The 27,885-nt window shown below is 47.4% G+C and overlaps 2 protein-coding genes across 3 annotated transcripts; both read left to right on the forward strand.

Annotated features, from left to right (window-relative positions):
* Positions 1–1,253: 1,253 nt before the first annotated feature.
* Positions 1,254–22,011, forward strand: SLC25A43 (solute carrier family 25 member 43). Of its 2 annotated transcripts, XM_029996972.2 has the most exons (6): positions 1,254–1,321; positions 1,367–1,661; positions 4,707–4,948; positions 5,952–6,124; positions 18,418–18,552; positions 19,639–22,011. In XM_029996972.2, exons 2-6 carry the CDS (start codon positions 1,390–1,392, stop codon positions 19,840–19,842), a joined length of 1,026 nt encoding a protein of 341 aa, XP_029852832.1. In that variant the 5' UTR covers positions 1,254–1,321; positions 1,367–1,389; the 3' UTR covers positions 19,843–22,011. The 2 variants fall into 2 exon arrangements, with proteins under 2 accessions (XP_029852832.1, XP_029852831.1); XM_029996971.2 differs by having other exon boundaries at positions 1,284–1,661.
* A 910-nt stretch (positions 22,012–22,921) lies between these two features.
* Positions 22,922–25,011, forward strand: SLC25A5 (solute carrier family 25 member 5). The gene is made up of 4 exons (XM_029996970.2): positions 22,922–23,125; positions 23,267–23,753; positions 23,870–24,010; positions 24,614–25,011. The coding sequence occupies exons 1-4, from the start codon at positions 23,015–23,017 to the stop codon at positions 24,769–24,771; spliced, it is 897 nt and encodes a 298-aa protein (XP_029852830.1). The 5' UTR covers positions 22,922–23,014; the 3' UTR covers positions 24,772–25,011.
* Positions 25,012–27,885: the final 2,874 nt, after the last annotated feature.

Consider the following 27,885-nt stretch of genomic DNA (forward strand, 5'->3'; position numbering starts at 1 on the left):
TCTGCTGATTCATTTTATCAGCCAGAACAAGTACGTAAAAACTCGACCAAAAATGAGTAATGGAAAACGGGAAGACTGGATGGAAAAAAACCTGTGCTCAGGAAGAATCTTGAGCTGAGGTTTGTCTTGTACAGACAAGCAAGAGGGGCAAATGCCTAGAAGAAATATCACTCTTTTACGGTTAGAAATCTTCTGTTTCCAAGCAGTATTAATGTATAGCAAGTTTATACCCATTTGTTGTTGTTTCAAATTCTTCCTTTAAATAGTTGATTTTTTCCCCCTTCCTAGCGATTAAACACTTTCTCCCAACCAAGGAAATAAAATGCTGTAAATAGTTGAGTTATGGACAACTAGAGAGATGTCTTTTAGCTCTTTTACTGGTTTGAGAATACTGTATTGGATCAGCAGAAGAGCATTCTTGCCAAAGGTGGGCTAAGGGGCATCTTCTTACACTGTTTTGTTGGATGCACTGTCAAAAGGTACTGAATGTAGACTAGTTAAGGTTTCAATTTGGGCGTTTGTGGTTTTGGTTTTTTTTATTACAAGAAACGGAGCAGACATCCTGTTTTGGAGCAAATCACTGCTACTGCCTTCTTACTAGCTGTTACCTCCTCACTCCATAGATCCTGGTCACTACCTGTACCTCCTTTCCACTTCTTTCCCCTCCCCATGCCTTTTTCCCCTTTTCTCTGGTAGCACATCAGCAAAGCCTGAACTAATTGACCTTGTAAATCTTGTTAATGATGTTTACTCAGTTCCTCGCTTTCAGCATCAACGCACAGGGCCTCGGCAGCAGAACTCCCTAGTTAGGAAGCAGTATTTTTGGCTAGTAATGCAGGAAGTAAGCTGTAACCAACAGATGCATTTGATCGCTGTGGAAATATGTTTCACTTTAAAGGGAAGTGTCCTGAATGCACCCAGGTTGCTGTTGTGAGGGCTTTTTTTTTTTTTTTTTTTTAATGTTACATAAATGCAAATAATGTAATGCTATGTGAATCTGAGTACAAGCGAGAGCAGCGCACTCCAGGTTCCCCGCCACCCCGGCCGCCTTCGCACAGACCCCCTCCAGGAGCGGGACTCGCTGCCCCGTTGCCGGAGGGTACCGGTGCCGGCAGACTATCCGGCTGCGAACCAACCCAAGGCCCGTAACGCACCGGGACCCAGCGGGGCCTCTCCGCCCTTCCGCCGTGAGACAGCGGGAGCGGAGCGGGGCCGGGCCGGGCGGGGACCCGCCTCACAGCGCCCTCCGGCGGCCGAGCCGAGCCGAGCCGAGCCGAGCCGGGCCGGGCCGGGCCGGGCGCGGCCGGGCGCCCGCAGTGCCGCCGAGCCGAGCCGAGCCGAGCCGAGCCGAGCCGAGCCGAGCCGAGCCGAGCCGAGCCGAGCCGAGCCATGGCCACCTGGCGGCGGGACGGGCGGGTGACCGCCCTGCAGCGGCTGGGCTGCGCCGGGCTGGCGGGAGCGCTGAGCCTCAGCCTGACGGCGCCGCTGGAGCTGCTGACGGTGCTGGCGCAGGTGGGCACCTGGCACTGCCGGCGGGGGCTGCGCGGCGCCGGGCAAAGCCTGTGCCGCGCCGAGGGGCTGCGGGCCCTCTGGAAGGGGAACCTCACCGCCTGCCTGCGACTCTTCCCCTACAGCGCGCTGCAGCTCGCCGCCTCCCGCCGGTAAGCCAGCGGCCCCGGGACGGGACGGGGCTCCGCGGGGAGGGGTGCGCGCTCGCTCCGGCCTTTCGCGTCTGGTGCGAAGAGGAGGGGGTGGGAAGTGGAGGTGCTTAGTCCGCGCGGGCGCCTGCATGTCTCTGGCTCGGCTGCGTGGCTACCCGGTTGCGCGTCCTCTCTTCCCGAAGGCGTGTACCCTGGCTAGTCGCTTCGTTTATTTCGTTTATTCGGCCGGTAGCAACTCTTAGTGCCAGGTGGTATGCCAGAAACTGCTTATAAAGTCGGAGGTGTTCTTCGGATGGTGGAGGGTTGATAGTCTGTTAAATCTCTTCTGCTCGGCCAGATTCCTTTAGAAATGAAGTTGCAGCGCTGCCCGCAAATGCCACTGCGGCATCTGTTCTTTACAACCAATTTATTTTATTCATTTATACGCTTTCAAGTACTTATATTATTTGTGGCAAAAAAAGTAACAGCAAAATCATGATTCAAATCTTTTACCCTATTATGCAGATTTGATGGGGTTTGAAATCGATATGTGACATTATTTGTTTTAAGACTTTGTTTTCGGTAATACAGGACATTAAATTAAGGCAAACGCTGGAAGGACTGCAGCAGGATCAACACGGAGCAGCGCCGACTGAGCTCTGCCAACCCGTGCTGTTCCCTGGGATTCCCTTTTGCTGCCTCTGTCTTTCAGCCTTTGAGAGGAGCGCCTGCCTGCTTGCACGCACCAGCATGTTTTGCCACTTCCAGGGTTGGGTTTGTTTCTTTTTTTTTTTTTTTTTATTAAGGTCAGCTGTGCGCATGGTATGCACTTGACATTTCCGCCCAGCTGGGCGATGGGTTATTCCAGTTCGTGGGCCGTGCCGGGTGGGGAGAAGCATGGGCTCAGCCCACGCCGCCCAATCCGGCCCGCTGCCGCCCTGGCCCGGGCTGACGCTGCGCAGCCTGCTGGGGTTTGTCACTCATCTGGTGAGCAAGAGTCGTCCTCCCGGCTCTGCCTGCGCCCTTTAGGAAACGATAGACGAAAGCGACCCTGGAACTGGGCAGCTTTGTTGTGTCCTTCTGCTTGTAACGCACGCGGTGGTCAAACAAGGGGAGGCGTCATGGCAGTGGGAAGGCAGAAACGGTGATTTAAACGTAAAGTTCCCAGAAGAATCAGTGTGTTGCACCAGTATAAACCAGTTGATTTTGAGCTAAGTAACTACCTTAATTGTTTGTTCGGCTTGAAAGAGCGCCTTCCCTTTGCAAGGCTGTAGTTTGTCTCTAGTTTGCACACGGTGTTCTTTTGAATTACAAGTGGAAGTAGGCTAGCAGGAAATTAAATAAAAGCTGCCTGCACATATTTCTTGGTACCTTATTTGGGGATTTTTTAATGTATTTTCCAGTGGGAGAATGGTGTATATAAAGGCAAGAAACGCAAAAAGAGAAATGTTACACGGTAAGTGAAGTAAATAGTAATGCCAGCTGCAGAAGGACCTGGGCTGAGCACAGTCAGCAGCCCCAGAACGGCGGTGCGGGGGGAGCTGGCTGGGGAAGGGGGGGTTTGGCTGACTGCACTCCCTCTGCGGTTACCGGGCACAGACTCTCTTTCCGTGGCGGTTTTAAATGTTATCTGGGTAGTGCGTAGAGACACCCCACCACCCTCCCCACACATTTGTGCAAGGACAGGAAAATCAGGCTGCGTTGCTTTAGGGCCTGTACAAGACACACAGGAAAAAAAAATTGTATCCTTTCACTTCTGCTTGGCTAGTCTTTCTGCTCTGGGCTCTCTCCAGGGCACGAGACGAGTAGATGCAGGGATCTGTCACGCGGTAGAAAATGCACGCTCATGTGAAAAAACATCAACTGAGCAAGCAGTGACTTGTAAATCTTTGCAAATTATTTTGTTCTGGATGTGGTAACACTGTGTAGTTTAAATGTAAATCTGCTGTTTAGGCGGTTTAGTTAATGCTTCCAAAATAGAATAATAAGTTTCTTTACCATGAGCTAAGAGTCTCCTCTCAAGTCTTTTTACTTGCTTCTTGCTGCCTCCATGACACTTCTTCCTGATGTAGGAGTGCCCTGCGTACATAGAAAAGTCCTTCTGTGCATCACAAATGCGCGAGTTGTAGGTTAGCCTTTAAACCTCTGTGCTTCAATTTCAAAATTTCAAATTTAGACTTAACCTCCTGAGCATAATAGTGCCTGGACAAAAGTCTTCTCTAGAGAAGTATCCCTGCGGACCTTTGTGTCCCAACATAAGCAACAGAGGAAGGTTCAGTTGTTCTCGGAAGGCCTGTGATGACGTTATCTATGTATTTCTTCTTGAAATGATAACTTTGGGGGGTTGAACCAATGTATCTAACTGATGACTGATGATCAGAAAATTTCTTGCAGACGTGTTTTAAAGTCATGGTAATTTTCATCCTAGAGATGGAAATATAAATGAGGATTCTGTGGTCAAAAATTACTTTAAAAGTCTCTTGCAAAGCAAACAAGTAAATAATTTGAACAATTAGTCTCCGTATCTTTAAAGAATTTTTTCATTGTTGAACTGGTGCTCTGCACCTCCAGCATGGTACCACAACTCAAGCTATGTGAGCTTAGTCAGTGCTGAGAACTGCTGTGCAGGTAGAGCTATGCAAGCTGCCTCTAAAAAAGGCCTTTCAGGTACTGGAAGTATTTTAAGTCAATAACACTAAAATCAAAGCAAATTCCATTTGCAGAGGTTTTTTTTCCAGTCCCTGGCTTAATTGTTAACTATAACTTTTGCATTTCTGCACTTCTGTGCAGGATGGATTTACCCAAAATCTCTTTGGGCTCTTAGGCATGTTTTTTGACTCTGCTCATGTTTGTCTGTTCGCATGTTCCGTTTCACAGAGGTTCTAATGCTTGTGTGGTGTTATATATAGTAAGGTCTTGGATGAAATACATGTTAAACTTTCAACTCCTGCTGCTGAAGGGGCTTGTGGGCAGAAGAACAATTACATTGAGAATAATCTGCCTTAATTTTTCATGTGTTTTGTTTGTACTGTCATTAATTGTACCTCTTTTATGTGTTTACTCTAGACTTGTTATACTTTTCACGGATGAGTTGGGTCATATCTCCCACTGGAGAGCCATCATGGCAGGAAGTCTGGCTGGCATGGTTGCAACCATCGTGACTTACCCCACTGATGTAATTAAAACACGGCTCATTGTGCAGAACCGTCTGGAACCATCTTATGAAGGAATTCTTCATGCTTTTTACAAAATTTATCATCAGGAAGGACTCCTTGCACTCTACCGTGGTGTTTCACCAGCTATATTAGGTAAAATAATAATGGGGAAAAATCACTTCATTGCACATTGTTTATTGCAGCTGTGTAGTTCTGCATTCATTTGCTCACCTGATATCAAAAGCAGATAGTAATGTTCTTCTTTAGAAGGTACGTAGATTTACAAGGCACGACAATACTGATTACCTCTGCTGCAGCTTTATTGCTTCAAATTATGACCAAGTGCGTAGCATTTTATGTATGGTTAAGTGTTCAACAAAAACTCTTTTCCTTCTTTTATAGATGATCTAGTTGTGCTCGGATGCAAGATTTCTGCCATTTAACTCATTTTAAAAAAATGTATATATATACACACACACACAGTGTTCCTAATTCCTATCTAGGTGTGAGAGTGTCTCCCTAGCTGTTCAGTGAAACTGGTATGAGGAGTAATATATAACTGATGTGAAAAGTGAAGATTAGTGATAATCTCTCTTTACCTTAAATGACTTTTAAATTATTTATTTACTCTCCATAGCTTTTAAAAATGCCATTTAACTTTGAGTCCACTCTTTCACAATATGACATTATAAAAAAAAAAAGCATAATAATGTATAATCCCACTATAAAATTGATGAGAGCATGAAACAAGCAAAAGAGGACAGAAGTATCCCTTATCAGCTTGACTGGAGAGGCAACTCTGTTTACCCATACAACTGCTGGGGTTGGGTTGAATGGGAGAAAGAGCTTGTCACAAAAGAGAACCTGGAGAAAGAGCTGACCTGTCATGAGGCTAAAGCAGCTAATAATTCTGACAACATGCATGTTTTAATATGTAAATATATGCACCTATCAGCACATCTAGATCCTACAGTATGGGTGTTTGGTGGTAAACCAGTGACTAAAAAGTAACATTCTTCAAAATATTGATTGGGTTTGAGCAATGCAAGGTGTAAACTGGCAGCATCTCATCCCATCTTTCTAGGTTACGTGATGAGCAGCTCTGTTTTCTTAGTGTACAGTGTGTTGATATAAACCTGTCTGGTTTGCTTTTTAGGTGCTGTCCCATTTTCTGCGGGCTCATTTTTTGTTTACATCAATCTGGACAAAATCTGGCGAGAACCCATAGTTCATTTCACTCCTCTTCAGAACTTCATAAATGGCTGTGTAGCAGCTGGTGTGGCACAGACACTTTCTTTCCCCTTTGAGACTGTCAAGAGGAAGATGCAGGTACAGAGCACTCGTGTTACTAGTACTTTGTTATAGGTGCTTGTTGCAGGAGCCTGGGACAAGACTAGCCAGATGATCATGAGTGCCACTTTATTTCTCTTACCAGTAGGCTACAGAGACTTTGTTTTAGGTTGGTTGGGGTTTGGGTTTTTTTGGTTTGGGGTTTTTTGGTGGGTTGGTTTGTTTGTTTGTTTTGGTTTGGGTTTTGTTTTTTTTTTTTAAAGTCTGAAAATTATTGTTACAAGTGTGTTGTTACACTTTTAAGGTGGGTTCGAGTACTATCATGGGATATATGTATACTCTCAGAGTCTATGTCTTTAGCTTTATTTCTTTTCTTTTTCATAGCAATTCCATCAAATTCTCACAGTTCAGAATTGGCAAACCTTCAGGCAAATACAGGCATTCAGCCCCCTCGGTGGCAGGCAGGATGAATGAGATCCATGTCAATTTTCAGAGCCTGTGTGTCTGCCATTTATGCCTGATCTACATAATGGCAACCACAAGAAACTTGCACAGCAGGTATTAAGTCTGAAGTGTCAGAACTATCCTCATTCTTATTTCTGACTCCTCTGGTTAACAAGTGACTTCCCAGTTGCTAGTGCTGCTGCTTTCCTGGAGCATCAGCAACATGAGTTACTATATCAAGTTACTATATCGTTTTATATTATCTTGCTGATCCGTTCTCCTGAAAGTTGAGTAATAATGATCTAAAAAAAACCCCAAACACAAAACAACCACTGCCCCACAGCTTCCATCTCACTGACATAATTCATTTGATGATGTTGACTTTTCATTAGAACTTCCTCAGTAGAGTGACAGTGAATAGCTGTCATCATCTGGTGGCTCTCTGGCTGGGGCATATGAGTTTGTTCTTTCAGCTTAGTTCATGGGACTGCAGATTTATAGGAAGCTTTTGTGATCTCAGAAAAAAAGCCGTCATTTGGTGGGGCAGCATTATGTAGGTCCCCGTCCCACTCATCAGGTGGTAGCCTGGGTGATAAGTCACAAGCTAGCAAAAGGTCAGTGAAACTGTGAATTCCCCTCTCCAGCTCCCTAGGTTCCCTCTTCAGACAGGGCTCAGACCCAGTGGCACAGAAGCCTTCGTTGCCCTCTCTCCATCTTGTAACAGAGGACCTCAGCAGGAGGAGTAATGTCTTTTATTAGACCAGCTCACGTAGCTGATGTGTCCAGAAGTCAAGCTTTAAGCTGAGCCCTTTCATCAGGTATTTCGTAAAATGTCTCAGGTGAGAAAGAGATTCTGAGTATGAAAACTTGATAATTTTTTCCAGCTGTATCAGTGGGTCTAAGAAAAGCAATTACTCTGTACAAGTCCTCTTTTTCTTTATATCCTTAGGCTCACAGCAATACTGTTGCCCTAAAGAATAAAGAAAAGACAGACATTTACAGTGCTGTTTCCCTTTTAATATTTTCTGTCAATACATCAGTTACCTGAACATTCAGTTTTTGTAATCAGTTCAAAAGCAACTTTCAGCTGTAACTGGTGTGATGTTAAGTTCTGTGTCAAGCTTTGTCTTGACAGGCAAGTAGAGAAGTGGAACAGGCCCATCTTTCATTTTCCTGCCACTAGGCTGTACTCTTTCACCAAAGGGATGCTTAAAACATCTGATTGGCACTTCTAGAAATAAGAAGTGAACTGGATTTATTGCCTAAATATGTAGGAAGTGGATATGCTAAAAATACTTTGGACAGAAAAAAGGCTTAACAACAGAGAGGTTTTTTTTCCTCATAGGTGCATTGCAACAACTGAATAGTGATTTTCCAAGCTTAGAGGAACACCTCCTGTTCAGGGATTTATTCTGAAGGCAAGGGAGAAGGCAAGGGTGTTTCAGAAGAACTAGCTGCCTAGGTGTGAAAGCCCGTAATTTGTTTGGTACTGGAAATTGTGTAAGTCACAGAGGCCTGTCCAGAAGAGAGACCTGTTGAAAATCACACCCAAGCTGATACTAAGAGCTCACTGGAACTCATGTAAGGTCGTCCAAGAAGTTTGTTTTTCACAGTTAGCACCAGGGTATGGCCCAGCTTTGCAGGGATCAGCTCTGCTGTGTGCTTACTTGCTGGCCTGTTCAGTTTGCAGGGTGGTGGTCAGAAGAGAGAAATGTCTAGGACAGCACCAGAAAAGGTATCATGCAAAGGGACCTACAAAGGGGGAGAATAAAGAAGGGGGAAAAAGAGCTTCAAGACATTTCAGTGTTCTGTAGAAAACAGGGGAGCAGATATTTCTGATCACAGTTTTTCTCGGACATCATATTCCGATCAGCCTCCATTCAGTGATTCACCTTTCTAGCTGACAGAAAGAGGGGTGTACAAAGCCTTCAGCTACCCCTGGCCTGGGGTGAGTGCTCTGCAGTGCACGTAGGGAAATGCTGGCTTTGTTTTGAAGCAACGAACACTGGTTTCGTGTACGAAGAAGAACCCAGCACGTTACAGACGTTGGTATCGGATTCTTCTTCCTTCCCTTCTGTCCCACTGATCTGACAGATGGAGACAGTGTATTGCCAAAGAAGACTTTTCCAGTGAACCTATTGGTGATGGGGAACCAGGGAGTTGTAAGGCAGTCTCAGGAGCTTCAAAAACTGAGAAACTAGGACACAAGGCTGTCTTCTCTGATTCTGGGATGGAGTACAAGCCTGAGACCAGAACATCCAGTTCAGATCTTTACCTGGCACGCTAGGCAGTCTTGGAATGGTTAGCTCCATCCATCTGCTCACCTAGACAATGCTTGAATTGTTTGCGCAGACTAGAAAATGAATCCTGCTATGGGAGGAAGGATAAAGTATTTTTAATCTTAGTTGTAATAATTTTGTTTCATCCTTTCTCATTTTATATATCTGAATCCTACACTTCTGATGTCAGCAGCTTCTGTCACTGACATCTGTGGGAGTAGGAGCTGACTGTCAGTGAACAATTCTTCCTCTGTGTTTTGGTGATGATTTATGATGTCAGATTTGCTCTGTAACCATGGCTTCTTCCCCCTCTGCCATTAGGATTATCTTTATCATGTTTACTTTTTTTTTTTTTACAAAGATGCTGTGTTGCTAAATATACTTGAACATTTTTCTTAAAAGAAATGTTAATTAATATGAGTGAGTCTTACTGAATATGTGAGTTCTCTATGTTGTGCTTATCCTAATTTTATTCCTTTGTCTTCCTTTTTTCACTTTGCTCCTGATTGGCATGTTAGAGAGTTAAGAGGTACTGTATGCATGTTTTGGCATGGAAATATGGCTTTTGTTGTGCATCTGTAGAAGGGGATTAGTGAAGGAGAGGGTTATTCAAAGGGATGTTCTATATCAAATGCTTTCCTGACTCACTCTTATGCTGAACAAAAACTTACTGATCTTTATATCCTTTTGACTGTTATTCTTGGCTTTCCTTCCTTACCTCACAATATCATGATCTTTAAGTCCAGTATCTAAGCAATATTCAAGTACTGCACTAGTCCAGTATCTAAGCAATATTCAAGTACTGCACTTTTACCTTGTAGACTTGCATACAAGAACACTTTTCTTTTCTTTTTTTTTTTTTTTTTTTTTTAACCTTAAGCAGGGAAATACTTGCCTGTGAATGAGTCTGGGTCTAAGGGAAGCACTAATAATATTTTTGCACTTCCCCACATCATCTTTTTGCCTATGATGACCTTCATAAGTGCATATTGGACTGAGCTCTGGCATTTCAGTAAGGGAAGATGAATTTAGAGCTGTTATATGCCATACAGAAGATTATTATTAGAATGACACCGATCCCAGGCTATGTGTGGAACTGAAAATCAACAAACATGCAAATGGTCAGCACAAACCTAATACCCAAGTTTGGCGCTTCCCTCCGTGCACATGACCCTCAGAAGTAGGCTCAGATACCCCTGGCTGGTACTTCTCGGCCTTCGTTCCAAATTGCCCCGTGACTTTGGTAGTTTTGTTAGGCAAAATGCACAAAGATGACCCTAAAGTTTCACAGATACTCTGTCGACTGTACAGTTAGTCCTCACTTGCTTACATGAACAAATTTTGTATGGCTTGCAGAAGCTCAGTCCTGTCCCCATATTTTGATGGGATAATGTGTTCCAATTTCTGTGACTAAAACTTGTCTGAAACTCCTTTGCCAGTAAATGCTACTCATGTATAGCTTTACCATCAAACCCTTGTAATATAGAATAAGCATACTTAGTATACTGCAGGATTCAGCACATTTTTGGTGTTGACTGCACAGCATCCTCAAGTTATGAGGACATCTCTCCAGGGAAAGCATTGTTCAGTAGCAATCTTTCTGTTTTAAAATCCAGGCTTTGAATTCCCTTCACTGCCATAAACAAACAGGCTCACTGTTCTTGGTTAGTGTAGACTGTTGCTGTGCATCACGCAAGAAGTGGCCTCTCTTCAGTGACAAAAGTGAATTGGTTAGGTCTTGGCTGCCTATAAATCTGCAATGTGTTTTGGGGTTTTTGTTGGGGTTTTTTTGGTTCTTTGTAACACAAGATGCTCTCCAAGTGTGAAATCTGTGGTAAATTACGTAAATGCTATGAGTTCTTAGTAACCTGGAGAAAACTCAACAGTTATTCCCTTTGTGAGGTGGCCTGTATAAAATAAGTGCAATCTTGTGCCCTGTTGGTGCATTTCTAGTCTGTTAAAGGAGCAACTGAAGTCTCTCTTTAAAAGTGATACTGTTATTTAAGTATTTATTTAAAATTAGTCCCCTAACTACGTTCCTTGCATTGTAAAAGTCAGTCTAGCAAGAACCCAGTGGCTGAGTTATAAACAAAGCTTTGAAAAGAAAATGATAAATGTTTGTTAGAAAAGCACTTCTCCCTGCTGAAATGAGGAGACAGTGCTCCTGCGTTGCTTAAACATGAGTAACTTGCGGAGAGTGCTCTGTTATTGGAGACACTCACTGGTGCTGGCATGGCAGCCTCTGAAAGCTCTCAAGCTGTGGTGTCCCTGCTGTTTGTGAGATCTGTGTTCTGGTCAGCTGGGAATATGGAAGTTATTGGAGTCATGACCTGGTTTAAAAATAAGAAATCCTTTTTGGGTCATGTGGTTCACACGACATTTCGAACGCATATGTGCTCTGAGACTTTGTGCAGGGAGACCCTTTAATAGTGAATGGCATGGGAGCCTGAGCCTTGAAAATTTTCAGAGATGGAGCCACCTGTGCGCACAGAGTGGCAAATTCCATAGTGTGGAAGCAAATAAGGAGCAATATTACTACTTTAGTCTGATTTCCTGTGGAAGTAAGGCATATATGGTTGCTAGCTGTCTGTCCTTGCCCCCAATAACTTCTGATCCTGCTGTCCAACTAAACTCGACAGAGGAGTGGAGGTTTCAGAGATACTAACTTCCTTCAAGTGTTGTGAAAACAAGTGCACAGATAGAGATGAAACTCCAAAAATACCTCACCTGAGGGGGAGGCTTACTTCTCCCTATGATCTCATACTCCCCTTCTCCTTGCTGCTGGGGTTCAAGCATCAGCCAGGACCCCATGCCCTGGGTGGTACTTGAAATTAGGACCAGCCTGGCTCCTCTGATTATTAGCAAATAGGTAATAGATGTCAGATTCTGGTTTTGGTAAAATCCCTTCCTTCCTTCTCTTTTTCCCTATGTCTAAATGCTTTGAGCTACCAGCATTTTTTATTGTTTCATTGATGTTACTATAAAGATATTTTATACCACTTTCTCTGAGGCTGTTGCAGAATAGTGCCCTACTGCCTTGGGAAGTACTTGGTCCAGTAAAACGTTGAGACAATGCCTGAAAAAAGCTATGGAGTGTAACGTGTGCTTTGCCTTCTGTAACAGCCTAGATCAGCTTTTGTGCATCTGAACAAACCTCAGAAGCATTTCTCTTAGATCCCCAGACTTCCACAGGAGAGAATCATGAAGACTGACTGCCTGTGAAGTTGAAACACGGAACAGTGTCAGTGGAAAAACTGGTTAAGAGGGAAAAATGGTAAATCAAGAATCTGAAGCAGGACTGGGCTGATCTAACAGTCAGGTCTGCCTTGTGACAGCTCATGCTATGTCTAGTGGTCTTTAACCCTGTTCATCCAAGGAGCTGTGGTGTGATAAGTATGTCATACTCGTTCTGAGGTGGACTACAGCAGTAGCTTAGCACTGCAGCACAGTGGTCTGCTGAAGAAAAGCAGGAAAACACACTGTACCCATTTGAAATGCAGGATGTCTGAGGGCGGGCAGAATGCAATTCTCTCCGAATGATTTTCCTGGACACTGAAGTGGCCTCGACGCTCCCAGTCCTAGATTTGGTAGTGCCAGCTGAGCGTGGCCACCAGCCTCTTACAGCCTCTGCAGCTCTGTGATCAGTGTGGATCTCGCTCATAAGCGGGAGCTCTTTAATCTGCTTTGGGGCAAATCAGATGGGTTAACTCAGCCCACCTTTTTAAACTTGGTATGCTCACCCAGCTGATGCAGCCTGAGACAGGTTAGGGTACGCTGCTGTGTGCACACAACTATTATAACCATAATTTTCAGCAGGGAGACAGTAATATCTCCAGAGTGACAGCTATCACAGTTACCCCTAACGTGAGTACTTTTACATCAGTTATACAGGAGAGCCTTGTATCCATTTGTCTGTGTTTAGAATGATATGCCTGTGACATGTAAGGTGATTAATTATGCAAAATACTCCATAAACAGGAGCTAAAACTTTGTGGACGCTCTATTCTTTTCTATCTGATTTATTTTGATTTGGTGTAATTCCTTACCTCATCCACATAAGGCCAATGGAAATATGTCCTCTGTAAAGCCCCAGTCCTGTAAAATGTTAGTTTTCTCCTCAGTTCCTACACAGGCAGCAGGAGGTGCGGGAACTAGCATTGCTATTCAGTGTGCGAAGCATGGGACCAAACTAGCCTGCCTAAGGGTTTGCTCCATTAAATAAACTAGTGTTAATGTGCATGAAAATGGTGCACCCATTTGTAAGGATTGAGCTGAACCATCTCGAGGCATTCAGAAACCACCCAGAGGTGTCCATGCAAGGGGTTTGCACTGCCTTGAGGAAAAAAACCCTCTATATTCCACATCAAAGATTTCTTCATACGGCAGGTGTTAAAAGGTTAGGTTCAGCAGCACAGGAGGGATTCTGCAACAAACCGTGAAGCCTCAGGGTACAACAGGCATGCGGATAATGTATTTAAAGTTAAGAGTCAAAGAAGATTGGAGCAAGCAGTAAACTGTTCTGCTCATTCGGTGCCATTGATCTCAGAAAGGCGAGATGATTTGGCCCCAGTTCAGGTTACAAAGTAAAGGACAACATGTTCCTAGAGTGCAGAAAGCTGGAGGTCAGCTGCTCTGCTGTGCTGCTCTGGAACCGATCGCCTCCTGATAGCTTGTTATCGTTTACCTTCCGACATGCCTGAATACCTTTGGTGGACTGTAGCCAGGGGTAGGTCAGCATTACCAAACCACTGACACAGAAAAGGTGCCTACCATGTAAGGCTGTCCTCCAGGTGAAACGATTGGTTAGCCCAAGAGAATGCATGCTTTTTCCCCCAATATTAATACTCATTTACATTTTAATTCTTTATCTGAGTGGAATGAAATACTCTTTCAAGCATTCAGCCTTCACTTGAGTGAAATTTCTGTTGACTGGAGTGGCATCAGCTTGAATGAAAACTGCAATCTTTGTCCTTCAGTTTCCTTTGAACGACAGTTACGCTTGCTCGTTGCATGTGTCCTTATTAACCCAGACTGCAAAGACTTCTTATTTTAGCTTCCAGATTAAGAGTGTGAACTCTTGAGCTGTGTTGTAAACTGCCTTCATGTACTTTTTTTTTTTTTTAATTGATCAGAAGTGTAGGACACCTGAATCTGTTGAAAATATATAAATAACAAGCAATTTTACTGTATCTACCATCAGGATAGCATACCACCTATGGCAGCTATTCACTGTTAGTTGATCTTTCATACTCTGTGCCAACAGTACTGCATGCTCAAAAAGTAAATAAATACCAAATCTTTGCAGCAACAAACTTTATGAACACCGAAGGGGGTAAAAAAGTACATGTATTGAGAGAAAAGTATTTCTAAATAGCCTCCGATCCATGTAAATTCAGGTAGTTGCAAACTGAAATGACCTAAAGCGCAAGAGGGAATTTTTTTACCTGCACAGCTCTGGGCTCGGGCTCTAGTGGCCTAACCACCGTGTCTGCCATCTCCTGACCGGGAGGTCTCTGCTTGGTCCCCGTGTGGCTACTGTGAGCCTTGGAAAGGTTCAAGTGATTGATCTTTTGATGGGCATGGTTCCCACTGCAGCTGCGGTGAACTACATCCGTCCTTCGATCCTAAGAGGAAGAGAGGAGGAGGAGGAGAGGGGCTGGGGGAGGTCATTGAAGGGCAAATCGTTGTAAGGGTCTGTGAGATTAATTCCCAAAATGGGACTATGTTGTTCTGGAAGTCACCTTGTGATGCAGGCAATGGGAGGGATGGTGTCTGAAGAGTCTTGAGGTAACAATTAACAACTATCTTGAGTTTTGTCATGACACTTCACCCTTATTTTGTTTCTATAAAAAAATGTGAGTGCGGGTAGTTGTGTTTTGGGGTTTTTTTTATACATGTCTGTCTCTCTTGGGTTTAGGTTGTCGAAATAGAACAGAGTGCTAACTTTAGGGATGTATCACAGTGACTTACTAGACTTGGTGGCCTCTGGATACTAAAAGATGGTGTTTGTGAGAGGGCAGATGGAGCCAATTCTGCATTTGATGTGCTTTAATCATTTAGAGAACCCATCATCCATCAGAGGTAAAAAGATTAGCAACTTAGCCCCGCTATTACTATGACTAACAACTTGGCACTCTCTTATCAGCGCAGTGAGCTGTGCTGTATCTCCAGCCTTCTGCAGTATGAGACAGCCGTAACTGGGGGGGGGGGGAAGGAAGTCTTTAAAAATGTTCGTAACAAACATGTTTCCATGCAGCAGCCCATAGTGTCAAAGGGTGTCAAAAGAAAGGAATTCAAGCTGCTTTGAGGTGCATGGTGTGAAACATCTCTGTCGTAAACCTGATCTTTTTGGCATGAGATCAGCTGTTTGATTTGTATGTCATAGTAGGTTTCTGCAAAAAAGGTAGAGAAACTAGTTTGGTCTGTTTCATTACTTCCATTTTCTGGCTCTGGTGCCATAAGGCGGTTGTGAGAATTGCAGTGTTGTAGACATGCTTAGATGATGCAGAACCACCCAAAACCCAAAGCTATTTTTTTCATTAAAAGCAGTGCCAAATGAAATGCCTTCCTAATTTTTTTCTTTTATTAAAACATTTTAATTTTGTTTAGCTGTGTTCCAAAATACTGAAGTTTTAACTACACACAGTTTTTAGTTTTCCTTTTGTAGTAGGTGATTCTGAGATTCTGTGGACAATTGTTGCTTAAATACTGTGTGTAGGGTCCTAGAAACATACTGCTCCTGTAAAGCAGAAAGACTGGCAAAGCATACTTCACCCCACAGACTGAAATCTTGAAAATGGCTGTAACCGTGGTGAATGTTACTATAAATAGTCTTTCAGTAAATCTCTTAAGAGGTCAATGTCTGCGGGTAAATTAGAAGTCTGGGGGTTTGACTTACCTGTTCCTTTTCAACTGTCTTCTGGATGTGTTTACTGCGTGCAGAATCTTACTGAAATCTGCAGTGTGCTTCTCGCCTGTCTTGGTGGTGTAGGCAGGAGTACTGTAATCAAAACCCTTTGATAAGTGCCTTTGCAATGTATACAGTAAGGAAGGGGATTAAGTCAAACTCATGCAGTTAATTCTGGCAGGTCATGCCCTGCCTACCACAAAGGGACTTAGAAAGGAAGGGAATCACATGTTAACAGCATTCCTGCTTTCCTGAATGTTTTAGAAACCTGTCCCTCTACACTGCTTGGCTGCCTGTAACTTCCTTTACCAAAAAATCTTGTGGAAACTGGCTGACAGTCCAGAAAGTAGAACAGGTTTTGAATCCAGATCTCCTATGACTGCTGCTGCATTTTTAAGGATACTTACATCATTTGAGTGCTGTTCTAAGCATCCCTGGTGCTAATATCACCATTCTTCGTGGAACTGGTCCGTGAAGTCTCAGTTGCAGCACTCGGCATCTTCTACAGTACAGTCACGAGAGTCTTTGTGCAGGAGTTTCTCAAGTACTGTGGATTAAGGCTTGAAAAGTTATTTCTCTCTTTCTCACTGTTGGATTTAGCTACTGCTTTTTAAACCCTTACACGCCTCAAGTAACAGAGCTGAGCTTCCTTGTAGCAAATGAGCATAAGTGAACATGTGCATGTCCCTGGTGTACCAGACTAGCTCTGTTACCTGAACTACCTGTAAGGGCAGGGCTGGTAATACTGTAAAATCACAGCAGTTAAATCCCGTAACGTCTGCCTCTCTGAGTCCTAAAACAGGAAGCTGTGGGAGCTTGCACCACAGTTAGGAATTTCGGAAACAGCTGTAGCCCCATGAAGTTAGCAAGGCCAATGTAGATGCAAAGGGGACGAGCAATTAGAACAGATGAAACACTTTCTTTCCCACAAATGTGATCCCTCTCTTACAGATCAGGTACACTGTTGAGAAAGTTCAGAGGGAAGCAAATGCTTCTGTTCTCCTTAAAGAATAAAAGACCATGGATTAAATCCTCAGCCCTACTCTTGTCTGGGGTAAAAGAACCAGGACATGATAAAGGGGATCCAGAAGATGACAAGTCAGGACGTGGTTGGAAGCCCATTGCCTTCTTTCTCAGTGCAGACAGCTACTTTCCCAAAATCACCTCCCAAAGCCCTGTCAAAAGGAAACTATGGTTTTGCCTGTTACCTGCCATCAGAATTATTTCACGTGCATTTCAGTCGTGCACAAAAGTGAGGAAAAAAATCATGATACATGATTTTCTTGTAGATAAAGACTATGCAGTTGGTGTGTGTGATGATTAGGGGGGTTTTGTTAGCCTCTAAATTTTAGCAGTAGACTTGCCGGTAATGCAGGGGGATGCAACAGCATTAAAACTATTTGATTAGCAACTTCTCTTATATACCTGGAGCATGAGTTTTGATCTGTTTCCATTCCCAGCACTTAAGTTGCCAAGTATTTGAAATGCTATAGCTGGGGCATCTAGAGAATGTCATTACCACTTGTTGATTTATGAGACAAGCCTGTCATAGGCTTAGCAGCTCTGAGAGGCTGTAAGTTAGTCTGGCCAAGGAGGGAAAAAATGCTACACCACATGGTGTTTCAGATCAATGAGGGGATAATGATACCCATATTCGCCAATCGGTTAACTGTACAAGTCCCATTTTTATCAAACTTCTGCCCTGTGGTGATCAGCTTGCACGCACAAGTCATCAGCCTGTGTCCTGGGGTCCCCACACACTCCTGACTGAGAAGTGTCATTGCCATGTGTTTGAGTGAAACCCTGATTTGCCAATGCCAAATAAACCCATGGCTGCATGTGCACAGACAGATGAGGATGGGATTATTCAAGGTCACGTTATCCTGTCTGTGCTAACGCAGTAGGAGATTAATGAAGGAAGGATTTTGCTGTTAAAAATGACACACTACACTTCTTCCATATGAATGGACACGGTCTATGCTGCAGTTGGAAATGTAGCTGCAGTCCAGCAGGATGCTCCCAAGCTAACTTTAACCAGTCCGGATCAACTGACCACGTAGCAAAGATACAGGAGCACAGGCACCGACTGCTCCCCTACAGCCCGTGGTGGACTTGTACAGCCTGGGCTGAAATCTCTGTTCTGTTTCTGCTGTGCTGTTGCCACTCAACCCGCGGTACGTTTCACCCTTCTCATTGCACCGCGGACCCAGCCTCAGCAGCCAGAGTCAAGCCAGCACGTTCTTCTGTTTTGGTCGGAATTACAGGAGGGCAGTGTAGCATCTGGGGCCAGCCCCAAGCTTCCCTCTCGTAGGTGCTCCACTGCCAGTGATGTGAAATCCCTCTCCCAGAGCTGAGCAGCTGGCAGACAGGGGGCTGATGCGTTACGCGGCTCTCGTTCAGATGGTTTGTCTTCACAAGGGGGGGATTTATTTCTAGTAGCGACGTGGCGCAAGAGGAAGTGCTGCGTGAAATTACTGCTCTCTTTCTCCTTCGTACCTATCAGAGAGTAAATTCCCTCCCTTTTTAGTTTGTATTTCAAGGCAAAATAGCTGATTCTTCTGGGTTGACGGAAGAATCCAGATCAGTCTGTTGAAACCTGGCATTAAGCGTTCCTTACGTACCAGAATGGAGAAAATAATGATCTTCAATTACTTTGGTTTTCCTTTGCTTGTTCTAAATCCCCCTGGGTGTCTCTTGAACAGGCGCAGAGTCCTTGGCTTCCCCACTACGGAGCAGTTGATGTCCATTTTACTGGCATGGCTGACTGTTTCCGACAAACTGTGAAGAACAAAGGTGTGCTTGGCCTTTGGAGCGGACTCACACCCAGTCTGCTCAAGGTGAGGTTTTGCTTTCACCCTAATCACAGACTATCCCGAAGTAATCAAGACACACTTCTGGACAGTTGGGGTTATAAAGCTTATGACATGCCTCTGTGCTTATTAGCAGCTTATAGATGACAGAGTCTGTGACAGAACAGGCATAACTTCAGGCAGGTTATAAACCAGCTTTGGAACTTGGTTTGGTCATGTTTCCCTAAATGTAGGCTTGGCTTCTAGATGTCACTACTTTCGAGTTCATTTGAATGTCTTTAGAGAAGGGAGTGGTGCTAATGCACAAGGTAGGCTATGGATGGGGGATTGCAAGTGATCCACTTACGACAGCTAAACAAGTTCTACTTCTCAGCTGAGCTCCAGTAATTTGACATGTTGTACCGAGCTGTAAAGAAAATTGGGCACGTATAAGCCACTTCCCCAGAAGTCAGAAGTGGTACTTTCGAACAGCTACTTAATGCATGCATATTGGTTACTACAGCCCTTGCTGAGTTGAAAGCACGAAATAAAGCGTGGTAGCTTAAACAGAAGGTAATTTAGTTTACATAAATACATTTTATAGTGCTGCGGTGAGGATTACCTACATGGAGTACTACAGGTCAGCTAATGAGTGGTAATTGAGTGACAACGTGATTGTGATGGCCTGCCTGTGCCTGGCCCTACCTTGGCTGGTATAAAGCCACGTGGCACCAGAGCTGCTGATTCTGCATGGGGCAAAAGAAGAAAATTGTTTACTCACTCTGCTGTATTTAGCATAAATCCCACATTTCGTACCGGGATTTGCTGACGTTGCTTAGGATTTGCTTAGGTATTTGACAAGTTGTGATAATCTATAGGCTAGCACAGACCTTGTTCCTCACAATATTGTTGTAATTAGTTATGTACCAATAATAAACTCCTACTTTTAGCGGGTGCTAGCCTAGTTTGAGGTGAGACTGATTTTATATAAATGAGCACAGGTCTATTAGCAGATCAGATCAGATTTGAAGTCCTAGAAGTTTCCTTTTTTAAAACATCTAAGCTAAGAATGCTACTACTGAGTCTAATATTGCTTTTTTGTCTTATGTTGCGCTTTTTTTTTTATTTTACCAGATTGTCCCATACTTCGGTGTTATGTTTAGCACCTTTGAATTCTGCAAGCGGGTCTGTCTTTACAGAAATGGTTATATTGAATCTCCTTTAAATTACAAGCTAACTCCTGGAGTGGACCAGAGTTTACAGCCACAAGAACTGAGAGAATTAAAGCTCCTCCGAAGGGAAAATTTTGAGCCAAGGAAATCAGCGCTTGAAAACTGACATCAGAGTGTCCATTGCAGATATACACAATACCTTTCTCAAGGACCTTTGCAAGAAAGACACGCTGAACTTACAGGTACCAGCATCTCAGCGGATTGCATGGTTTTAGTACTGAGACATCAGTGCCAGGAATGAATAAATCTTGTATCTCATTTGCTGAATGGATATAAACAATATGAATAGCAAGCATATACTGAAGAGGAGAGATGCAACTAGTCTGAAAACACTATGCTATTGGAACTTGAAATTACGTTATTCTAGGTGCTTTTCAATACTGAATAGCCATTTTGAGATAAAACCACTTGCAGAAAGGCAAGAAAACTGAGATGAGCGTATAAATTGTATCTTCCAAAATATTAAGAAAATCCAAATGGATTTTTTTTTAAGTAATCTGAGATACCAAGTCAGCCAAAAATGATAAACAGACTGAAATACATACAACATGCAAGAATTTCTACTGAAATCTTTTTTTTTAGTGATACTGTGTGGACATGGCGTTCTGCGGATGCAGAATTAGTCTCAGTTCAGTCACACTCCAGAATCCCCTCTTCAGTTCTTGAGACTTACTTGAGAATAATAACTTTGTATGAATCCTTGGCGTAAAGATGAAAATATGCTGCTGCAACTGTGCTTTTGCTAAGAGAGGACTGTGATGTGCAAAATGAACTGTAATACACTGGAATGACAATCTTGGAAACAAGTGCATACTAGAAAATCTTCCCCCCTTTCTCCTGTGTTATTACTGCATGTATGTGAATTATTTCAGGCTTTGAAAAATAGTTTTCCTGAAGTTCTCTAACTGAAATATTTCCTGAAAAATGCAGTTCGTAAATGTGTTAGATATTTCAGAGCCACGAGCCTTGTCATGTTTTGGTATTCTTAAAGCTCTATTTTTATATTAAACTACTTTTTAGTTCCTGTGCACAGACTCAGGCCTACTGTGCTGCTCAGACCTTGCCAGCAGAATAGCGCTGTGCACACAACCTGTGATTTTTCCACTTTAGCTGCTGTGATCCAGGAGCCACAGATAGTTTCTGTAGATAGGAACCTCTCAGCAAGGCCACGAGGCTATTGCCGGTGCCAATGCAATTGACGGGCATCTGAGCAGCCTAGGGAGCTTTTGGACAATAAAAGATCATCTTGGTGTTTATACCTGAGGACCTGGGGTATTGCTCTGGTTCCTTTGTAGAAGTACAGCTATGGAACAGCCCCATCCTAGTGCCTTTAAGAAAACCTTAAACCCCGTATCCACGTGGGAAGGCGGCTCTGCCCTCTGCCGCGTGTCCCACCAGCCTCGGGCTGTGGCAACGTGTGAATCGCAGCAGCTCGGTAAGGTGTGTGCATGCCACACCTGCCCTCGCTGCAGCAGCCTGGCCTCAGCGCAGGATTTGCCCGGTGGTTTACACAGCTTTGCGTGTGTGTGGTTTTGTACCGTTTATGTCCCTGCTGGGTGTAAATAAGTCAATCTCAGAAACTGCTTGGTTAGGCCGGGTCGCAGCAGGGTGAGGAAATGGCAGATCGATGCAGGAACAGTCTGTGACTATGGAGAGAGATTTGCAGAAAGATTTGGGATAATTGTAAGGCCTGCCTTGCACCTAGAACTCGGCGTTGATGTACCCTACAGCTGACGTCTTGCAGTATCTCTTAGTGGGCTTGCTCAGTTCTGCCGCAGTGGTGCTTTGTACTGGTTTTCTTCTCAGAGAGGAAATGCAAGCATTGATAGCAAAAAATAAGACGGTAGAGAGCAGGTCGGGTGGCTCGTGCTTCACGCTGAGGCTGTAAATGCTTTTGGCTCTCTAATCAACCTGCCTAGTGAACATGTTTCTCCGTGCCTCAGTTTCCCTCTCTGCACAGCGCAGGTAATAATACTGAGACTTATTTGAGATGTATGAATAAGGAGATATGACTTGTGAGCGTGTTGGGGAGGAATGGATTTCTAAAGAGTGCCCTTACCTTGTCCAAACATACCTGTATGTCTTTTACTGACGTTGTATTTCTAAATAGATTTTAAAGATTGAATGATGGGTGCATATGAATGTCTGATCAGCTCTTCAAACCTGGCAAGAGTCAAGTGAGTCAAAAAGTTACCTCTAACTTGTTTCTGATATGCTACTAACACCTTTGTATTGTAATGTACTCCTACGATCCATAAATCACTCACTAACCTTTTATCAGCCAAGCCTCTACTTTGCATAATCACATCTGTGCATGAGAACTCCCCCAAAAGGTAACGCTAAAATACTTAAGACGGCACCGAAACGAAGTGCTTCAGAAGTGGATCACTGTAAAACGGTGTATGATCACGAAGAACGGGTTAATAGCAAGGCTAAATGGTAGAGACAGCTCTTAGGTAGGTGAACAGTAACTCGGGTGAGGTGTGGAGGCGGCCGTGCAGGTGGTGGGTGGTGGGTGCCGGGGTACGTGTCTGTCCGAGCATCTCGCCCAGCTGAGCTCTGTGTGTGTGACTGATGTCGGGAATCCGTACGATACTCGCGGCTCTGTGACTCCCGGAGCTCCGCGCCCCCCCCCCCCTAAACCTGGCCTAAACCCCCAGCCCCCCCAAACCTGGCCTAAACCCCCAGCCCCGCTGTCCGCCCGGCCTCCTGCGCTGTTGCCTTCGTGATGGCACCCGGATGGCGCGGAGGGGCTGGGGGACGGGCGGACGGACGGGCGGACGGGACGGACACGACGCGGCCACGGGAGGCCCCGTCACCGCCGCACGGGCTGCCCGCGGCGGGGAAGGGTGGCCGGGCCGGGCAGCTCCCACTCTCATCCCACCCGCGCGGCGGGGGGCCGGCGGGTTGCCCCCCCCCCGCCCCATCCCATCCCGGGGATGCTGGCTGGTCCCCGGGGATGCTGGGCTGCGTGTGATCCCGCGGATCCCGAGTGTGTGGTGTGTCCCCATCCCACGCCGCGGGACGCCGGCCGTGTGCCCCCCGCTGCGCGCCGCGGCTGCCCCCCCCCCCCCCCCCCGCCCTGCCCCTGCGGCGGCCACGCCCTCCCTCCCGCAGCCAATGGGCGAGCGGGACGCGGCGGCGCGGCGCGCCCCCGCCCACGTGTCCGCCGCCGCCCCTATATAAGGCGGCCATTTCAGGCGCCCGCCCCCCCCCTCAACCCGCCGGTCCGCCGCCTCCCGCCTCGCCCGGCCTCGCCTCGCCTCGCCTCTCCCGCCATGACCGATGCGGCCGTGTCCTTCGCCAAGGATTTCCTCGCCGGCGGGGTGGCGGCCGCCATCTCCAAGACCGCCGTCGCCCCCATCGAGAGGGTCAAGCTGCTGCTGCAGGTGAGCACCGGGGAAAGGGGCGGCGGGGGGGGGGGGGGGGTCCGCCGGGGCAAGGTCGCCGCAAGGAGACGGGGCCGGGGGGCGGCGGCGGCGGTGGGCCAGAGGGTCGCGGAGCTGACGGCGGCGTCTCGGCCCCCGCAGGTGCAGCACGCCAGCAAGCAGATCGCCGCCGACAAGCAGTACAAGGGCATCATCGACTGCGTGGTGCGCATCCCCCGGGAGCAGGGCGTCCTCTCCTTCTGGCGCGGCAACCTGGCCAATGTGATCCGGTACTTCCCCACCCAGGCCCTCAACTTCGCCTTCAAGGACAAGTACAAGCAGATCTTCCTGGGCGGCGTGGACAAGCGGACCCAGTTCTGGCGGTACTTCGCCGGTAACCTGGCGTCCGGGGGTGCCGCCGGCGCTACCTCCCTCTGCTTCGTCTACCCCCTTGATTTTGCCCGAACCCGCCTGGCAGCGGATGTGGGTAAAGCCGGGGCCGACAGGGAGTTCAGCGGGCTTGGTGACTGCCTGGTCAAAATCTTCCGGTCGGATGGCCTCAGGGGCCTCTACCAGGGCTTCAGCGTCTCTGTCCAGGGCATCATCATCTACAGAGCCGCCTACTTCGGCATCTACGACACCGCGAAGGGTAGGTTGACCAAAATGGCGCTAGAAGGGAGACGCTGGGCTGCGGCAGGCCTGTGGTGCGTTTGGGCAGGTGCCGGTGGCTCGCCTGCCGTTCTCACCAAAACCTCTCTCCCGCAGGCATGCTTCCAGACCCAAAGAACACCCACATCGTTGTCAGCTGGATGATTGCTCAGACCGTCACCGCTGTCGCCGGTTTGACCTCCTACCCTTTTGATACGGTTCGTCGTCGCATGATGATGCAGTCTGGCCGTAAAGGAGGTAAGTTTCTGCCTCCTTGCGCAGGGAGCGTCGGGCATCCCTGAATCAACAGGTGGTGGTGGAGCTGAGGTGAAGGCAGAGTGCCTTGGCTTTCACCAAGCCGTGTGGATATCCTCATCTCTTGTAAACAGCGGGGTGTGAGAGGGGCTGCAGAAGTGGATGGCAGGCTGGGGGCACGGACGGGTCAGTCTCTGCAGCATGCCTGTAAGGTGGCCTGTACCGGTCAGATATCTGTCAGTAGGTAGCAACAGCAGAACTTGCCCAAGGATGTTGCAAACTAGTGTCTCTGGGCCACGAAGAGACATCCCTGGTAGCAGGCACGGCTTGGCTGACTGTGCAATAGCTTTTGGGTCTGGAAGTGTTGGTGTCAAAGCAAACAGTAGCTGCCTTCTGCTCGAACCGGTCCTTCCAGTGTCTCCTAGGGGTAATGCAGCAGCGTATCTCCTGGGTGATCTTGTCCTCTGATGCGCTAATACTGGAGAAAGTCAGTCAAGAAATGGGATGCACTTGAGATTATGAAGCTGGCACATACGTTAGGCCATTTCTGACCTGGATGTTGGGGGTCACGGGCATCAGATTCCTAACGCTGTCTGTCTCCCGCAGCTGACATAATGTACAGTGGCACTATTGACTGCTGGCGGAAGATTGCCCGGGACGAGGGCTCCAAGGCATTTTTCAAAGGTGCATGGTCAAATGTACTCCGAGGAATGGGTGGTGCTTTTGTCTTAGTCCTGTATGACGAAATCAAGAAGTACACATAAGTTGTTTCCTGTTGTGAACTGGCATGTTGTTCTATGTAGTCTATGACCGTTCATGGACTGGTTTGAAAACCGTCTAGATGCTAAACAGTGACGGCGGATGTTTGTACAGGTTGGCGTGGGGCAGGAGCGACTCCCTGCCCTGTCTTTATCAAGTTATTCCTCCCTGAATGGGACTTACCATGGTTTCTATTTCAGTCACTCCTGCTTAAAGAGTACAAAGAAATAAAAATCTGAAACCAACTTTCCTCGTCTCACGTTTGTTCTTGCAGCAGCTGCAGCATGAGGGGCTGGGGTCTCTGCAGTGATTGTAGAGAAGGAGGAAGGCAAACCACCTCCATCCTGCACGCCTCGCTGGCTGCTAACTACCTGTGGCCTCCAGCAGGTAAACACGGTGCAGGCTGCCGAGGAAGCTGGGTAGTGTTTCCTCCCCAGTGGAGGCCAGTGGTGTGGGCTGGAATAGGGACTGGCGGCTTGGAAGGACTCACCCAGCTGATGTCCCCTGAGACCCTGGTAACCAGAGATGATGCACTGGCTGTGTGCCACCAGTCCTGCCTCTGGCCTGTCTGCTCCCTGGAGCTGGTGAAACCTTGTTTTGAGAGTGCCAAGTGCCTAAGCCTTCTGCAAAGCACAGCCCTCGCCACGGCGCTGAATGCCTGGGAGGCTGGAGAAATGTCTAAGGGGTATTATTTGCTGCTGTCCGGAGGAGCAGAGCTGGCATCATGTACTCTGGCTCAGAAACTGAGCTACCTACTTGGGCGTGTTAAAACCCATCCAGAGAACATAAGTGCAGGTAATTGCTGCTCTTCTCTAGAGCCCCTGGCTAGCCTTGCCCTCATACGAGGTGGTGTGCTGTGGGGTTGTAGTAGCTGAGCGGAGACAGACAGCTCCTGTGCCAGGGCTGTGCTTGCCAGGCAGGGAGCCGCATCCCCAGGCTCATCCCTTACCCCTGGAAGTTAAGCTTGTCCCAGACCCAAATTCTGGGGGAATGGGGAAATTCCTTCATGCTGCTGGGGCAATTTGGGAAAAACTGCAAGACTGGGCAATGTGTGTGGCTTGGCCTTTACTCAGACATCTCTGTGGGTCTGTGAGCCGCCCCAGTGAAGCTGCCTGGTTTCTGCCTGGGGAGCTGGGGCGGTGAGTGGATGCTCTCCTGGTCCTCTGCCCTTCAGATCAGCGAGTCTTTCCTCACTGCCCCCACGCCTTTGGTCCTTTCTCGCTGCCCAGGCCTGCTGGAAGCAGTTGATCTCAATCACTGAAACCAATCTCAACCACTGTCCGAGGCAGCTAAACAAGCCCTTGTGTTGCAAAGGGTGGTAGTTGTTTTTGTTGCTCAAATCTAAGTGGGGCAGCTGGGCATGAGAGCGCAGCGCCGTGCCGCCGCAGACGGCGTTGGCATGCTTGGGTCCCTGTGAATGGGTGTGTGCGTTCGTGATGGGAGACGGTCTCATGCCACGCTGTTGAGCCAAGAGCCTTTGCTGGTGCTTTTCAACTGCCCCTGGGCTCCTGCGGTGTGAGATCCCCCACTGCAGAAACAAAATGGGCTGAAAGTTTCCCTGTGAGAGATGGAGCAATGCCACAAGCAGTAGGCAGCGTGCTGGGGGAGCAGGCGGCAGCCTTACCGGGGAGCCCTCACCTGCTGCACAAATGCAAGCTAATTAATTAAGGGCTCTTGGCTCTTACTGCCTCCGGCTGCTAAGCTCTCCTGGATTTCAAGGGCTGTTCTGAAATGCTGCTGGTTGCTGAGCGTGGGGCATCCTTTCCTTCCCTCTGCAGGGGATGCGTGGCCGGGCCGTTAGCACAGGGAGGTAAGTGCATCATTTCTTTCTCCGCGTGGTGCTGGGTGACCGAGGCGCTGAGCCGGGCTGTTGTGCCAGACTGCAGAGGAGCTGAGCTGGGGGACCCGTAAGTCCTTAGACCTACAGCATTTCACATCGGGCTTGGGGTGCAGGGCTTGCACCGAGTGAAATGGGTTGTAGCTACCCGTGCTAGTTACTGCCTTTGGGTCTCAGGGAAGAAGCACGTGTTTCGCAGGTTTCTTTAGCTCTGGTGGACAGGAGACGCAGGGCAGAGCCTGCAATGGGTTTTCCCTGCGCTCTGCCAGCGGGGAGCACAGGCTGGCAGCCCCCCCTGGCCTGGGGCCCCCTGGGGATGTAACCCCCCCTCCTGGCAGCTCCCCTGGGGGCAGCTTTATCTGCAGAAGCAGGTTTTGGGGTTCAGCTGCTGCTTTTGCCACCACAGGAGCACATTACAGAGGAATTAAGGGCTTTGTTCTTGTGGGGAAACTGAGGCACGGGAAAAGGACTGGGGCCAGCCAGTGGCAAGGCAGCGAGCTGAGTGCAGTCCCTCCAACACAAGCGTTTTGTCTACCGGGCTGTGCTGCCCCAAGGACGGCAGGGATGGATTTTCCTTTTAAGCACGCTTCTCTTGTGGGGAGTACTGAACATTTCGTACGTTATGATTTCTTCCACGGGAGCTGTGCCCGGCCCGGCGTATCGGCCCCTTTGCTGTCGGGGAGGGGTGGGCGAGCGCCTGTAACGCCGCTTTCATCTCGGCCCCTCGCCCGGCGGCCGTAAATCCGAGGCTTAGGAGCTGTTGACACAGCACGGCTGCGCACGGGATCGTATGAAACACTTGTCGGTGGCTGGGGCGGGTGGCCAGTGGTACTGGAGGTTTGGAATGGCTCCGTGCACACCAGCACCCCCGGGCTGGGCTGGCTGTGGTGCGGGGGGGGGGGGCTGCGGGATGGGGCTGCCCTTGCCCCCCGCCGGCTTTGCGGGGCCGGGACCTCGCTGGCTGGGCTGGATGCTGCGGGGACCACCCTTCGCCTGGAGGTTTGGGTGGCGAGCAAGGTGAGGCAGGGGCAGCTGTCCTCTTCCTAGGGGAATTTGGGAGACGGTAATGGTGGCAGAGACGGGAGCAGGGCTCTGGGGCTCGCCCCGGGGTGGCAGGAGGGAGGTGTGATGGCCGAGTTCTCCTGCTGTCTCCTCTGCTGGAGATGGGTGCAGGGCCAGGCAGTGACCGGGGAGAACAGCGGTGTCCCCCAGGCCCCATCTCACCCCACATCCAGGCTGAGCTGTGGAGACTACAGGGGAGTATCACGGCCAGGGTGTCCCA

Source organism: Aquila chrysaetos, chromosome 21 (assembly GCF_900496995.4).
Source record: "Aquila chrysaetos chrysaetos chromosome 21, bAquChr1.4, whole genome shotgun sequence".
Taxonomy (NCBI): Eukaryota; Metazoa; Chordata; class Aves; order Accipitriformes; family Accipitridae; genus Aquila; species Aquila chrysaetos.